The sequence below is a fragment of the Simochromis diagramma genome, unplaced genomic scaffold (assembly GCF_900408965.1).
Source record: "Simochromis diagramma unplaced genomic scaffold, fSimDia1.1 OVJJ01000216.1, whole genome shotgun sequence".
Lineage (NCBI taxonomy): Eukaryota > Metazoa > Chordata > Actinopteri > Cichliformes > Cichlidae > Simochromis > Simochromis diagramma.
Genome location: NW_024386883.1, coordinates 1,079,714 through 1,093,448, shown reverse-complemented (window position 1 = coordinate 1,093,448; position 13,735 = coordinate 1,079,714). Strand labels below are relative to the sequence as shown.

At 39.2% G+C, this 13,735-nt stretch overlaps 2 protein-coding genes across 2 annotated transcripts; one reads left to right on the top strand and one right to left on the bottom strand.

The window, feature by feature from the left end:
* Window positions 1–852: 852 nt before the first annotated feature.
* mrps31 (mitochondrial ribosomal protein S31) lies at window positions 853–4,539 on the bottom strand. The gene is made up of 7 exons (XM_040032848.1): window positions 4,295–4,539; window positions 3,255–3,689; window positions 2,462–2,614; window positions 2,205–2,348; window positions 2,029–2,105; window positions 1,475–1,615; window positions 853–1,380 (listed from the first exon to the last, which is right to left on the bottom strand). Exons 1-7 carry the CDS (start codon window positions 4,396–4,398, stop codon window positions 1,145–1,147), a joined length of 1,290 nt encoding a protein of 429 aa, XP_039888782.1. The 5' UTR covers window positions 4,399–4,539; the 3' UTR covers window positions 853–1,144.
* A 150-nt stretch (window positions 4,540–4,689) lies between these two features.
* Window positions 4,690–13,063, top strand: taf6 (TAF6 RNA polymerase II, TATA box binding protein (TBP)-associated factor). Its single transcript, XM_040032847.1, has 15 exons — window positions 4,690–4,909; window positions 6,861–7,018; window positions 7,152–7,238; window positions 7,351–7,504; window positions 7,590–7,646; window positions 7,742–7,861; window positions 7,984–8,105; window positions 8,964–9,041; window positions 9,147–9,248; window positions 9,362–9,544; window positions 10,563–10,637; window positions 10,723–10,848; window positions 10,970–11,143; window positions 12,050–12,241; window positions 12,489–13,063. Exons 2-15 carry the CDS (start codon window positions 6,863–6,865, stop codon window positions 12,777–12,779), a joined length of 1,917 nt encoding a protein of 638 aa, XP_039888781.1. The 5' UTR covers window positions 4,690–4,909; window positions 6,861–6,862; the 3' UTR covers window positions 12,780–13,063.
* The last annotated feature ends 672 nt before the right edge of the window (window positions 13,064–13,735 follow it).

The following is a 13,735-nucleotide window of genomic DNA, read 5'->3' as shown; positions in this document are numbered from 1 at the left end:
ACCATACAAGCTGAGAGGGCATGTTTTTAGTTTCAAAACGTTCTGAGGGGGGGCTCAGCTGATTCAAAACACTGCCCTAAGCTTAAAAAAAGAAATATATTAGGGCCATTTGTACAGTTTTTTTTTTTTTTTTTACTTCTATACAAATATAGCAAAAAATGTTAATGTACTCCTAAACTTTTTTTAGTTGAAGTATCTGGATGCCATCTTTAAAACTGTGGGGAATCCTAAGTTAATGCGCAACCACAACGTTCAGTAGCGCCATCTAGTGGGCAAGCCTTAACAACTCTACATGAGTGTCCCCCCCCTACTGCACTGTATGGCCCAGACAAACAGAAACCAGGAAGTGTTGCCAACATCTTATCATGCCAATCACTCTGTTTAAGGAAAAGTGAACAAAATGTGGAAGTGGGGCACTTTGAAACATCAACCTGTCAGTTTCCACTTTCTCAGACAATAGATCGAGCAGGGTGTTTTTAGACCAGAAAGGATCCGTGTGGCACGTTGTTAAACAGGTTGTTTAACTTTAAAAGCACTTCCCCTGAGAAGGGGTACAGGGTTCACGGTCTGATTGTGTTTTCTACTGTAAACTTGATCTCAGATCCTCAATACTGCTCACAGGTTATAGTTCTTGCAACCGGTCTGGGAAAACACAATCACTCATGACTGCAAGGTGTTTGTATGACCTGTGACACTTAAAGAATACAAAAATATTTTCATCTGCACATTTTCTTTGTCACACAAAGGTCATTAACAATCCATTCAGCTAAAGTGTTACTTGTTTTTAAAGTAAGTTACTCTAATTAGATACAAAAGGAAACCTTTTATAACAATATTTCAGTGTAACAAGAATAAATCAACACAACCATTTTATTTACATCACTTAATACCACTTGTGAATCACAAAAATATTGCATTGACTGTGTGTGCAGCAACATTTCACTTCCTTTCAGGGCATTTTTCTCAATAGTGTGACATCCAATATCTCCACTAAGTTCTCTCCTGCAAGAGTCGAGAAACCAGGAAGGTTTTGACTGCCGCATAAACTGTATGAGTAATGATCACGGTGGCAAAGTCTCGCTTTAAAGTGTTGGTTTTATGTGACCACAAAGAGCAAATGCAGACATATTAAACCGTGTTAAGTTTATTCAAGGTAAACATCAGCCTCCTTAAGCACTTCCTCTTTTTGATGGAAGTAGTCCCTGAACCAGGATATATGCTCCTTCTTCTGCTGCACAGTCAGGTAGGGGTTTCTGGACAGGCCGGTCACTACTAGCTCCATGAAGTGACGCACTGGCCCCTCACGAGGGAAGCCCTCCTCCAAGTGCTTCTCTAAGAAGATGTGCTCATGGAATGGGACCTTGGCTTCCTCTTCGAGGCCTAACACAGCAAGAATGAACAGTCAGTTTCTCTCTCTCAGAAAAATGTATTTTCCCCTCTTTTAAAAATAATGAAGTCAACCTTCGTTACTCACCAGCTTCATTGTTTACTGGGTACTGCCATAGTTTCCCTTCTTTGGTCCACTGGATCATTTCCTCAAACCCATTTCGAGGCATCTGATTGGTCGATAGAGACAACTGATTTGCAAAGTCCATGTCCCACAGAGTCGGCTTAGCTGAAAATATGATACAATGACGTTAAAAGCAAAAGATTTTGCAATGTGACATGAAATTTGTTTACGGAGTGACAGGCATTAAAAGCATCACAGTCTTGACAAGCATTATTAAAGCGCCATGCTTAACATGTTTGATACTGTGTCATGTTTCATCAGTTTAAGCTTGAAAAATCAATTGTCACTCATAACTTGCTTACTAGAAGTCTTCATGAGGAAGACCACTGTTAAGTCAGTGATCTTCTGGTGTGGTGCATACATTTTGAAGACAAACTTTAAAAATGTTTATTTTTAGGCGTTAACAATGAGACAAGTAACACCAAAAAGTGGCCTCTGTGAGCAAACATATGAAATGAACAGTAAACTTCAAATTGACAAAAAAAAAGAAAGAAAAGAAAATCTAAATCCATCAATACCTGCTGCTGGTTCAATTCCATCTTCATCAGCAGCGGAGGTGAAGATGTTAAGTCTTTTCCCTAGCAACAAGTTCCTCCTTAAAAAAAAGAAAGACATCAGACACAAGATCCATTAAAAACAACAACAACAACAAAAACACAACAAAATTAGTGTGAAGAGCTGATAAAAATATTACCGTTTCCGAACACCGGACAGCTCGGAAGTGATTCCTCTGTAATGTGTATATCCTCGCCCGTCGTCATCAAACCGGATCTGATCGGCTGGCCAGGCGTTCTGCCGGTTAGGATTCTTGCCTACTTTCATTTCAGCGATAATCACTCTGAGAAAATATTGTTTGATTATTTTTTGTTAAATAAGCTTTTCAGAAAAGAAAAGGGGGGGGGGGGGGGGGGGGAGTAACAATCTCATTAACTACAGTTATTGGGGACATACCCGAGGTTGTTAATGTCGCCTTTCTTCTGAGCCTCAGCGATTGCCTCGTGCTGCCTCAGCTGCCTGAGCAGCTCAGATTCAGCCTGGCTGCGGTTAGGCAGAGTGGAGGCAGCAGAAGATGCTGCAGCAACCAGATCAGGATCCAAAGTCTCACTAAAAACACAACCCAGGGGGGCACAAAATGAGTGAATGAAATGTGACAAAAGTATAGCTCCTAAGGTTTGGTTTTTAATTGTATGGACATAAGTATTGGGCTACTCTGAATTCAGGTGTTTTCATCTCCAATCAACCACTGATCCATGCAGTATACCTTTACAAACATTTGTGAATGAATGAGTCATTCTAAGGAGTTCATTGAAATCAAGTAGCTGTAATAATATGCAACAAGTCACATTAGTGGAGTTTCTTCCCTTCTAGAGATTCCACACTCAGCTGTATGTGGTATTGTTGCAAGAGAGAAACATTTTGGAACTACAGCAACTTAGCCATGAGCTGAGTCACCAAGTACTGAGGCGCACAGTGCATAGCACAGACTAAACCATTACAATCAGCACAAAAACGGTGTGCTGGGAGCTGGATGGCATAGGTTTCCATAGTTGAGCAGCTTGTGTAGGTTTAACATCTAGGTAGCCCAGTACTTTCCATGTGATGTAAGTAACTATAGATGAAATAAACTTGAAAGAGAATCATGTGGAATGACTGCTGTTGTCATCTTACAACTTTATTGGCCAATGGTGTGAATAACACAAAAAACTTCAATAAGGCAATACAACCCTTCTCCAACTTCTCTCACCTCTGTGATGAATCATCCCCTGTAGCCTTCTGATACATACTGATGGTGCTCTCCATAGGTGCCGCCTTCGGCTTATATTGTGTAACTGACTCATAAGTTTGCTTTGCCTTCAGGTTTTTGAGCTTCCTTTTGTTGGTGACTTCTACTTTCATGGCTCCAAGAAGATTCAGGAGACTCTCCTTCCCACTCTTAGCTGCATCATTCTTCGTTTTCGCTGGCTGCTTTGATGCAACCTGTTCAGTTTTAACATCTGTCTGCTGCTCTGTGGCGTCTCCATCATCTGCCTTTAACACCGCTGGCTCCTCCTTCAATTCGACCACCTCAGCTTGGTCACCCTCTTTAACTGCCTGTGTTTTCTGGTCTTGGTTATTCTTCTTTTCACAGAGCGAGCTTGAACTTGTGCTGAAGGTTTTTACCCCACATTTATTTGTAACCCTGTGTCGAGAGATAAACAGATTTGTGCATCAGAAGGAGCCAAATCTGAAAAGGTCACGATTCAGACTTTTGATAATTATTACATTAACACAATATCATCAATATTGAACGTAATAAATGCTAAGGAGGGGGCAACAGTGTCTGGAAAAAATAACATTATTATACATTATAGATTTGTATGCAATTCCATGCAGTTTTAATCTACACCATTTACAAGCATACCGCTTAAAGACAACATGACAACTTGTGATGCTTTGCATATATCTTATATACTATACATATTAGTCTGTGCATCTATACGTGAATCAAACTTTTTTTTTCAGGTCCGTGCGATTAACTTCACATACACATTACCATGGAAACAATCGCCTGAAGAGCTGTCAGTCAAGACGTCCATCCCCCTCTTTAGGCTAGAATAAGCTAGTTGCTAGCCACATGCTACTCTTGTTTAACGAAACAAGCAAAACTCAGCATATTTCGTTTGTACTGTGGCAACCTGTTCTTTGACATTAAGAAGCTCGGCAGCTGAGTCTCACGGTCATTAGTTACTCTGTTTCACAGTGTGGCCCGTTCAATCACAGCTAACAGTCACATGGTTACCTCACCTGAAAACCGTCTTGTCACATTTAGCTGCTAAAACACACGAGTCGTAGACATTGACTGAAGAACTTCGAGGCGCCAACAAAGTCCGAAATATAATTCTGTACATTGTGGCTTGTTGTGATGTCCTTCCACGCTCCTGTCGTTTACCTCCGTTGTTACCACATAAGGTCACCCCTGTAAACTTTAAGAGAATGACAGTTCCGTTCCAGGATGTGCAAAGACTCGATGTTTGCTCTTCAACGTAAGAGTGCCGAGTTTTAATTTAGTCTGGATTTATTTGTAACATTGGCAATCTCAATATTAAAGCAAATTTAATTAATTTCTTTAACATTTTAGTTGATTTGATTTTTAAATAAACTTTAGGCGGTTACTGTCAGTAGTATAGTCTCGCGAGACCGCAACCGGAACGTGAGTCAAAATGGCGACGAAACACAACCGCTCATTCACGAACTGAGGTCTCAGCTGCAGTCCGCGAATTAGTTTCTTATTTGCATCAAGAGATGGATATTCAGAGAGAAGAAATAGCTTCGCAAAATCAGCATTTTTGTAAACATTGATTGTTTTTATTCGCATAAGTTCCTGCTTATATTCAGAGAGGAGAAAGCAACTTCACACAGGTAAAACGTCAACGGAAGCTAAGTTATTAGCATGCAAGCTAACATGCTTAAAAATTAGCTTACCGCAAGTTAGTGTGAAATAAGTATATATTTATTCAGAAGCGTAAAGTTACCATAATTTCTTTATTTTTCACTGATCTTAAGTTCCAGTGAATATATATAAAGTGTGGCTTGTGTGTTACATGTTGTAGTTCGCTGTTGTTCCGTCAGTGTGAACAAACCCGCTCCTTGGAGCTCAGTGTGTTTGTTTACCTACAAAGTATTTGGAAAAGAGGAACTTGGACAATCTTTAAAATCACTTAACATTATATTAAATGTGTAGTCTTCGCCTCCACATTAAGTTTCACAGTCTTTTTTTTAAGATTTTAGATTTTATTTGATGGGTGTAATTACAACGCGCTAGCTTTGCAATACCTCCAGTCCTGTGAAATACCGTGGACTTGTTTTCATGATAACGTTGTATATCATCTTAAGAACAAGCTCCAAAGATGTAATTGGTGTAGTTTTAAAACACGACTTCTCTCCCGTTGAGGTTTTGTTCGGTCTGTTATCGTTGCATTTACGTTAACAAATACATGCGAAACTTAGAGAATGTGTCTGACAGCAAATATGCTGTTGCTACCACAGGATCTATTATGAATAAGTTTTGTTGTGCTTTAACATTTGTTGCTGACCAGAAAGTTACTGTTGTCTCAGCAAACCTCCAAATAGTTTTTCATGTATTTGAGATTCTCTTATAACCCCTGCCAATCACCAGACGAGGTTTTAGATCAGTGTTTGGGTCATTGTTGCACATCTCTACTATATAATAAGCCGTTATTGTATGCAGTGTCTTGAAGGGGTTCCTTTTGTGTGATTATCCACCTTAATGGTTTTGTCGTAGGGACTGCCCATCATTAATGAAAAGGGTTTTAGATGAGGGTCTCCTTGGAGATGTATAGCTGTGAGGGTTTTTTTATGGTGAAACGCAATGGGACAATCTGTGTAGTTATTGCATTGAGTCTCGGAAACTAAAAGCACTACAAAAATGATCTACAAAAGGAAATATCTATAGTAAGTGAATTTAGCCTAAATGTCCTGGTTTGGTGGGTATGTAAACAAAGAGGAAAGAACATTGTACTTAGATCTGTGCAGGTATTCTGAGGAATATTCACTAAGCACCTCTAACATTCCCAATATACTTCAGGCCCAACAATAGCCACAGTAATCACACATAAAACCAATGTAAGGGAGCTGGGTTATCAGAACAAGACTCAGCTGTACACCTGCACTTAAAGGAAAAAGTACACTCTTTTGAAGATACTAATGTTCACATTTTGGACAGAGAAGCCACAAAGTTTGAAATATGAGTAAAGGATGCTTCCTATGTGCACCTATAGCAACTGAGGTGGTGGACTATATAACCAGTCAGCTATAATGCATTCTTGAGATCAATTCGCACTCACACCTTGACCCATGTCATCTTAATGGCTCACATGATGGGCAGGCTTAGCTGACATGTTACAGAGAATTCACAGCATGGCATGTGACCTTAGTGTGTCACACCCTGAAACTTGTGACCCTGATGACACGAAGACAGAGTGGGTCAGTGACATTCAGGACCACCTTCAAGGTGGCAACACATTAGAAGTTAAATACCTGGGAATCCTCATCAGCCTTTAGAACTGAAGAAGCCTTTTCAATGAGAGCTGAAATGTCTCCCAAGACCCTACAAGAACAAGTCCACTTGCCTTCAAAGGAAGCTTTTAAGACTTGATTATAAGCTATTTATAATCAGAACTCTGTCAACAACATAGTATCACACTGTGATTGTTACTTTAAGTCCATTTGAGTATCTACAATTGGCTATGAACTATTAGAATTTTGTGTTTTAGTTCTAAGTGTGATCTTGACTTTGTGTGTGTGTCTACGAGAGGTTATATTTACAGACCTGTGTGCTTTCTTATGTCAGCCATGGCGGAAGAACGTCGACAGAAGCACTGTTCGGTCGTCCTGCCTACAGAGTCAATGAAGGCCATGGCAGAGTCTGTGGGAGTGGGGCAGTTACAGGAGGACAGCTGTGTAGCCCTAAGTGAAGAGGTCAGCTACAGAATAAAAGAAATTGCACAGGTAAAGTATGAATTATCAGAGAAAATATTGCCTTTTATTTATGTGGAAGAAAAATGCTCAAAAAACAGTTACTGGAAAATCCAGATTTATATTTAAATCCTCTTTGGTGGTTTTTTTTTCTCCTTTTACATAGGATGCTTTGAAATTTATGCACCATGGGAAGAGACGTAAATTAACCACCAGCGATATAGACAATGCTCTCAAATTAAAAAATGTGGAAGTAAGTGAGAACTTGTGTGTTTTTAAATGAAGTACTTTTTGCTGGCTTATTAAGTGATTTGATGGATGCAGTTTGAAGGCAAGCAAGTCTCAATTAATTCCTTTCGGTACAGCCCCTGTATGGCTTCCAGTCGCAAGAGTTTATCCCTTTTCGTTTTGCGAGTGGCGGTGGAAGAGAGCTTCATTTCTACGAGGAAAAGGAAGTTGACCTCAGTGACATTATAAACACGCCTCTTCCCAGAGTCCCACTAGATGTGTCTCTTAAAGGTATTCAGAGAGTCAATTTTTTTTTGTATATTTTTGTCCAGTAGTATATTTAACTTGTACTCTGTGCTTGTTTGTTCATCACCAGCTCACTGGTTAAGTATTGAGGGGATGCAACCAGCTATTCCAGAAAATCCACCACCAGGTTAGCTCTGACCAGATTTTTTTCTATTAAAGTACAAAGTTAAATATCTGGAGAAGAAATGTAGACACATTAGATATGTCTTGTTTCCTTTTTAGCAACAAAAGAGCAACAGAAAGTTGAATCTACAGAGCCTCTCAAAGTAGTCAAACCTGGTCAGGAGGAGGAAGGTACGATTCAAGGCAAGGGTCAGGGCACAACAACTCCTGACGGTAAAGGTCAGTGTCTTGTTTTCTATTTAACTTTCTAATCTTTCTCTTACATTTCCCTGCTTTAGTTCATTTCAGTTTTGCCTTCACAGTGCTTGTTGATAATGTTTATCTGTATCCATCTTGTTCAGGAAAGGAAAAGGGTCTAATAAGGTTGAAACCACGCAGCACTCATGAGCTTTCTGTTGAACAGCAGCTCTACTACAAGGAAATCACAGAAGCATGTGTTGGATCCTGTGAAGCTAAGAGAGCTGTAAGTTCTGCCTCTACTTTATATTAGTATTTTGTATTATTGAATATTTTAGTAATGGTTTTGTTTTATTAATGAAAACTACAAATGTATTATACAATAAATTGTATAATATAACTTAAACTTGGGCATAAAACAAAATGCCCTTCACTGTTTTTTCTTGGAAGGCCAAAAAAAAGAGTTCTGTCTGAGTTTAAGTGAGTTTAAAGGAGTATGTGGCGATTGCAAAGAAGAAAAGCGAACATATCCACATTCTCTGCTGTCAGCTTTCAGCAAACTGCCTAATTCTTCATGCCAGACTAAGTTAACAGGTCATCTGCACACATTCGATTTTATTTACAATTCGCTGTCCAAAACTGACAGCGGTGGATGGAGCAGCTACAGAGCTCTCTTTTCTTCACGTTGGAGCTTGTTGATCAGGTGGTTTGATGAAGGACTAAAGCTAACTTTTCCCAGTGAAGCTTTTAATGGTAAGCACAGAAACATGTGCTGCTGTTTTGGATGCCTAGAAAATCTAATGGCGCAGCCTCTGTGCACTGTGTGTGTGTGTGTGTGTGTGTGTGTGTGTGTGTGTGTGTGTGTGTGCGTGCAGACTGTGGCCCCACATTAAACTACTAACATGGTGATAGTTGAGTCCTACAGAGTCATGGATTTCTAAAAGCATTAAAACAAAAAAATGTCATCTGGGATTTTTTTTTTTTTTTATTTAGTTGTTTGTGTTACTTATTCTAAAACGGGTTGTTGTTGTTATAAAGTAAAATAGTAGTGCAGTCTAATTCTGTCATACTATCAAAAAGTTATTTCAGGCCAGTTTGTCACCCGACTTCTCTTTTTAAAAATGTTTGTATATATTTCGCACAGGAAGCCTTACAGAGTATTGCTACCGATCCTGGACTTTATCAGATGCTTCCAAGATTCAGCACATTTATTTCTGAGGGCGTAAGCACATTTCCAACATCTTCTCTTCTCAAACATTTCTTTACCTCACAAAAAAGCCCTGAGCATATTTGTGTTCAAAGTGCTGACCTTAGGCTCTCTTCAAAGGTGCGTGTAAACGTGGTGCAAAACAACTTGGCTCTTCTGATTTATCTGATGCGGATGGTAAAAGCTCTGATGGACAACCCCACCCTGTATCTGGAAAAATACGTAAGTGATGGAAACAAATACAATGTTGTATTATTTTATGAAGCTTGTAACCCAAAACATACTTTCAATGTGATATTCAATTATTTTTTTTCTCTTTTTCTCTCCATCTACAGCTCCATGAGCTCATCCCGGCTGTGGTCACCTGTATTGTGAGTAAGCAGCTGTGTTTGCGACCGGATGTTGACAACCACTGGGCTTTACGGGACTTTGCTGCTCGTCTTATGGCCCAAAGTTGTAAAACCTTCAGTACAACAACCAACAACATTCAGTCTCGTATTACCAAGACTTTTACCAAGGTGAAGTTTTTCTTTGGTAATAAATATGTTGTTCCCATATTGACGATGTTTTGATATTTTATATATATAGTGAAATGCACAGAGCAGTTAGGGTTAGGGTGATTGGCAGTAATAAATTGGCTATAGGTGTGAATGGGTGTCTGTTGCTCTCTTATCCTTACGAGAGATTTGCGACCTGTCCAGAATGAGCACCAACTTGCATCTTATGATGGCTGGAATAGACTTCATAAGAGACTAAATTGGATATGTGGAAAAGGGGGGATGGAGGGAATCATGCAGAGTATAAATTTGTTTAACTCTCTATCACTCAAGTATTAAACAGGCTCTCTGGATGTATTTCATAATTTTGGCTGTAATACTTTTAAAATGACAAAATAATTCTCTTCTTTCAGCAACCATTCCATTTATCTCTGTTCTTTTTCTCTTTCATTTTCCCAAATAGTACTGTGAAGTGCACATGGTGTAGTGTAGGCGGTGTTAATTTGTCTGTCAGAAGTTAAACTAAATAGCTTCACATTTTCTCAAAATCTAATTGATGACAGTGTAAAAATGCAGGTATGCATCAAGCTGTGTTGTGCAAGTATGTCTTAAAATTATTAATAATAATAATCAGTAACCAAATATGTCATTGCCAATTTGTAAAAAAACAAACAAACTCTAGTTGTATTTTAACGTTGTTTAAGGGTGTATCTACCCTTTTGCTCTTTAGTCTGATGGAATCTTACTGGCCCTGTTTTGTGAGCGTTGTTTAAGCAGGTGTGAACTTGGTAATCTCCTGTTGCGACTGAAGCGCTCTGAAGCTTTTCTTTGTGCTTTGCATTCTTACGTAGTAACAGTTCGATAATAAACCTTTACCTCACAAATGTATCCTCTAGTCCAGGACACAACAGTTGAAAATTCTCATGTGATTCACAGGGAGGCTTTGTAGCTATTTTGGACTGATTCAGAACAGGCAATCAAACACCAAGTAGGAAAACACAGCAAAACACATGAATCTACTTTTTTTTTCTTCTTCCAGAGTTGGCTGGATGATAAAACGCAGTGGACGACACGGTACGGCTGCATCGCTGGACTTGCAGAACTGGGACCAGATGTGAGTGGGGTTTTGTTTCCTCTTCTTCTTGTTCTGTCTGTTGCAGTGAAACCAACCTGCTGTTTTTATCTTTTATCCTCTGTAGGTGATAAAGACATTGATAATTCCTCGGCTTGCTGTAGAAGGTGCTCGGATCAAAGCAGTGATGGAAGGACCTGTGATCTCTAATATCGATAAGATAGGAGCTGAACATGTTCAAAGCCTCCTACTGGTAATATATGAACTTTTCTGAGTCTCATACATTAGTTTGTAAACTAGAGCAGTCCAAACAGATTACATAAACCCTGAGATTGTTATTAAAGTGTTTTGTTTTCCCTTCTCCTTTTACAAAGAAACATTGTGCCAGTGTTATTGCCAAATTGCGATCTCAGCCTGACAACGTGGAGCAGTATCGCACAGAATATGGTTATCTCGGACCCATGCTTTGCTCCCATGTAATGAAGGCCAGGACTCAAGCAGCACTGCAAGCTCAGCAAGTCAACAGAACGACATTAACAATCACTCAGGTATAACTTACACCCAGTTATCACCAAAGTATCCTATACCATACCATCGTTTATTTATATAGCAATTTAAAAACAACACACGGCCGACCAAAGTGCTGCACAGCAGAAATACTAAAAGTATATAAGTAAAACTATATGAATAATTATTATTATTTTTAATTTACAATTAACAATAAAATAACAGTGTCAGTTACCCGCTAATTCAAAAGTGAGGGAATGAAAATAAGTTTTGATTCTGGATTTAAAGACCACCACTGAAGAAGATTGCCTGATGTGAAGAGGAAGATGATTCCAAAGCTTCGGGGCAACAATAGAGAATGCTCAGTCTCCTCTAAGTTTCAGCCGAGACTGAGAGCAACAGCTGCTCAGGCTAACCGGCGTGAACGAGGGGGGACATAGGGCTTCGGCAGGTCGGACACATATACGGGCGCCAGACCATTTAAGGATTTAAAAAAACAGTAAAAGGGTTTTAAAATGGATCCTAAATTCAATTGGAAGCCAGTGTAAGGAGGCCAGAACTGGAGTAAAATGCTCAAATTTTCTTTCACCAGTTAAAATCCGTGTGGCGGCATTTTGCACCAGTTGCACCAGAGTTCCCTGGCTAATCTCTATTAAAAGGGAGTTAGAGTAAACCAAGGGTGAGGTTATAAAAGCATGATGGCAGTTTCCAAGTCATGCCTGGGGAAAAAAAGGCTTAAGCTTTGACAGACATCTGAGGTAATAGAATGAAGATTTTCACCACTCCATTCACGTGGCTGTTAAAATGTAAATGAATGTATATTTAAAAATACTTATCTGTAATAAGAGAATTCAAAATTAAAATGGCATATTAAGATTATTACAAGTGCTATTGGTAACTAGTACGTTTGCCTTCGTTTAATAATGAACAATGACACTTTCTTTCAGCCGCGTCCCACCCTTTCAGTCTCACAAAGCGGGCTAAGTGGGTCATCAGGTCCTCGCACTCCCAGCATCATTAAGGTCCCAAGCTCCCTCACACTGATGTCACCACGACCTGGTACCCCATCACAGCCATCTCCTCCAGCTACTAAGTACATTGTTATGGCAACCAGTGCAGGAGCTGCCTCAACTCAGCAGGTGATTTTAGTTTTTTACCACCACTACAGGAAATCTTTATAAACTGTTTTTCCATAAAGCCACAAAGCCTTTCTCATATACTTGACCTTCATATTGGCATGATAATGTGCCAGATTTGACATTTTATAAATGCTTAGTGTTACAAATGGAAACGCAGTGACAAAACTTACTGAATAAAGATTGCTGTTGATGATTGTGACTTCTAATAAAATCTACAACTGCTTGCATGTTTTTTGTCTATCGTCAGGTCATAACTCTCAGCTCTTCACAGTCAGCTTCACCAGTAACTAGTACTGTTCCCAGTGCTACATCTACCTTGCAGCCTTTGGTAAAACTGGAGCCTGGCAGTGGCCCTGGACTGACAGCTTCACGACCTCTGCAGAAGTACATAGTCGTGTCTCTTCCCTCGTCTGCCTCTTCGTCTTTGGAGACTAAGAGCTCTGTGCTACCCACCTCAATCTCCTCAAGTTCACTAGATGGAGGGATGAAGCTGGAACGGTCCGAGTCTCCTGGAGCAAGCACACAGTCGCCACACTGAGACTTGTATGAGTAGTGGAGATTCCTATCAAGTTGGAGCACCTGAGCACACAAGGAGATTTGTTTGGGCTGAACTTAATGGGGCAACCTCTGAGGTGGTATGAGGGGGCAATATCTGAACTCTTGACTGATTGAGAGCAAATGTGACCAGAGGTAAATATGTTGATGCCCGAAGAAAACCGACCAATCTGTGACATCTTCACTGTTTCAGCTTATATTCAAATTGATTTCATGTTTCTTTTTTACCCTAAAATAAATGATTTTTTATGAAATCTTTCAACTGTATGTGATTTTTACATTTCTGTTGTCATTTTAAGTGATTCTTTGGTATTGTCATTTTTGGTATGGGTGGCTCTCAGAGTTTGTAAATTGCTGCCAACATCCAATATCTGAGCTTGCAAAACAATCCACATGGGCATCAAGTCAGTGCAATAAATGAAAAAGGTGCAGTACAGTGAGGACAAACAACAGAAATGCTACAGTAGAGGGATTCTGCTCTAGTCACATAAAAACTTGGCTATTTTAATTACAGCTTGCCAATTTTTTTTGTACTCTTTATATTTTCAGATGAAATTTAAATATATAACTCCAAACTTGCATTAAATTTGAGGAAAATATGTATGAATTTGTATAAATCAAGTTTGCTGCTACATTGTGTGTAAATGGGTCTAATGTGTAATGAAAGGCAGCTTTAAGCCCAAAGGTTATAAAATAACCTGCAAAAAAAGACTCAGCCTCAACAAAACTTAGTTTGAATTCAAAGTACCCATAAAAAAGTTTATAAAAAAAGATTCAATCCTGCATTTGAAATGTTGAACGAAAGGTCACTGAATGCAGAATGATTTCTGTCAGCAAGTGAAAACTGCAGAATAATGCCTTTTGTTTTATATACTGCAATATTTATAGAGATGACATATAGTGTTACTTTGTGGTAAATATGAATTTTAAAGGCTTTTC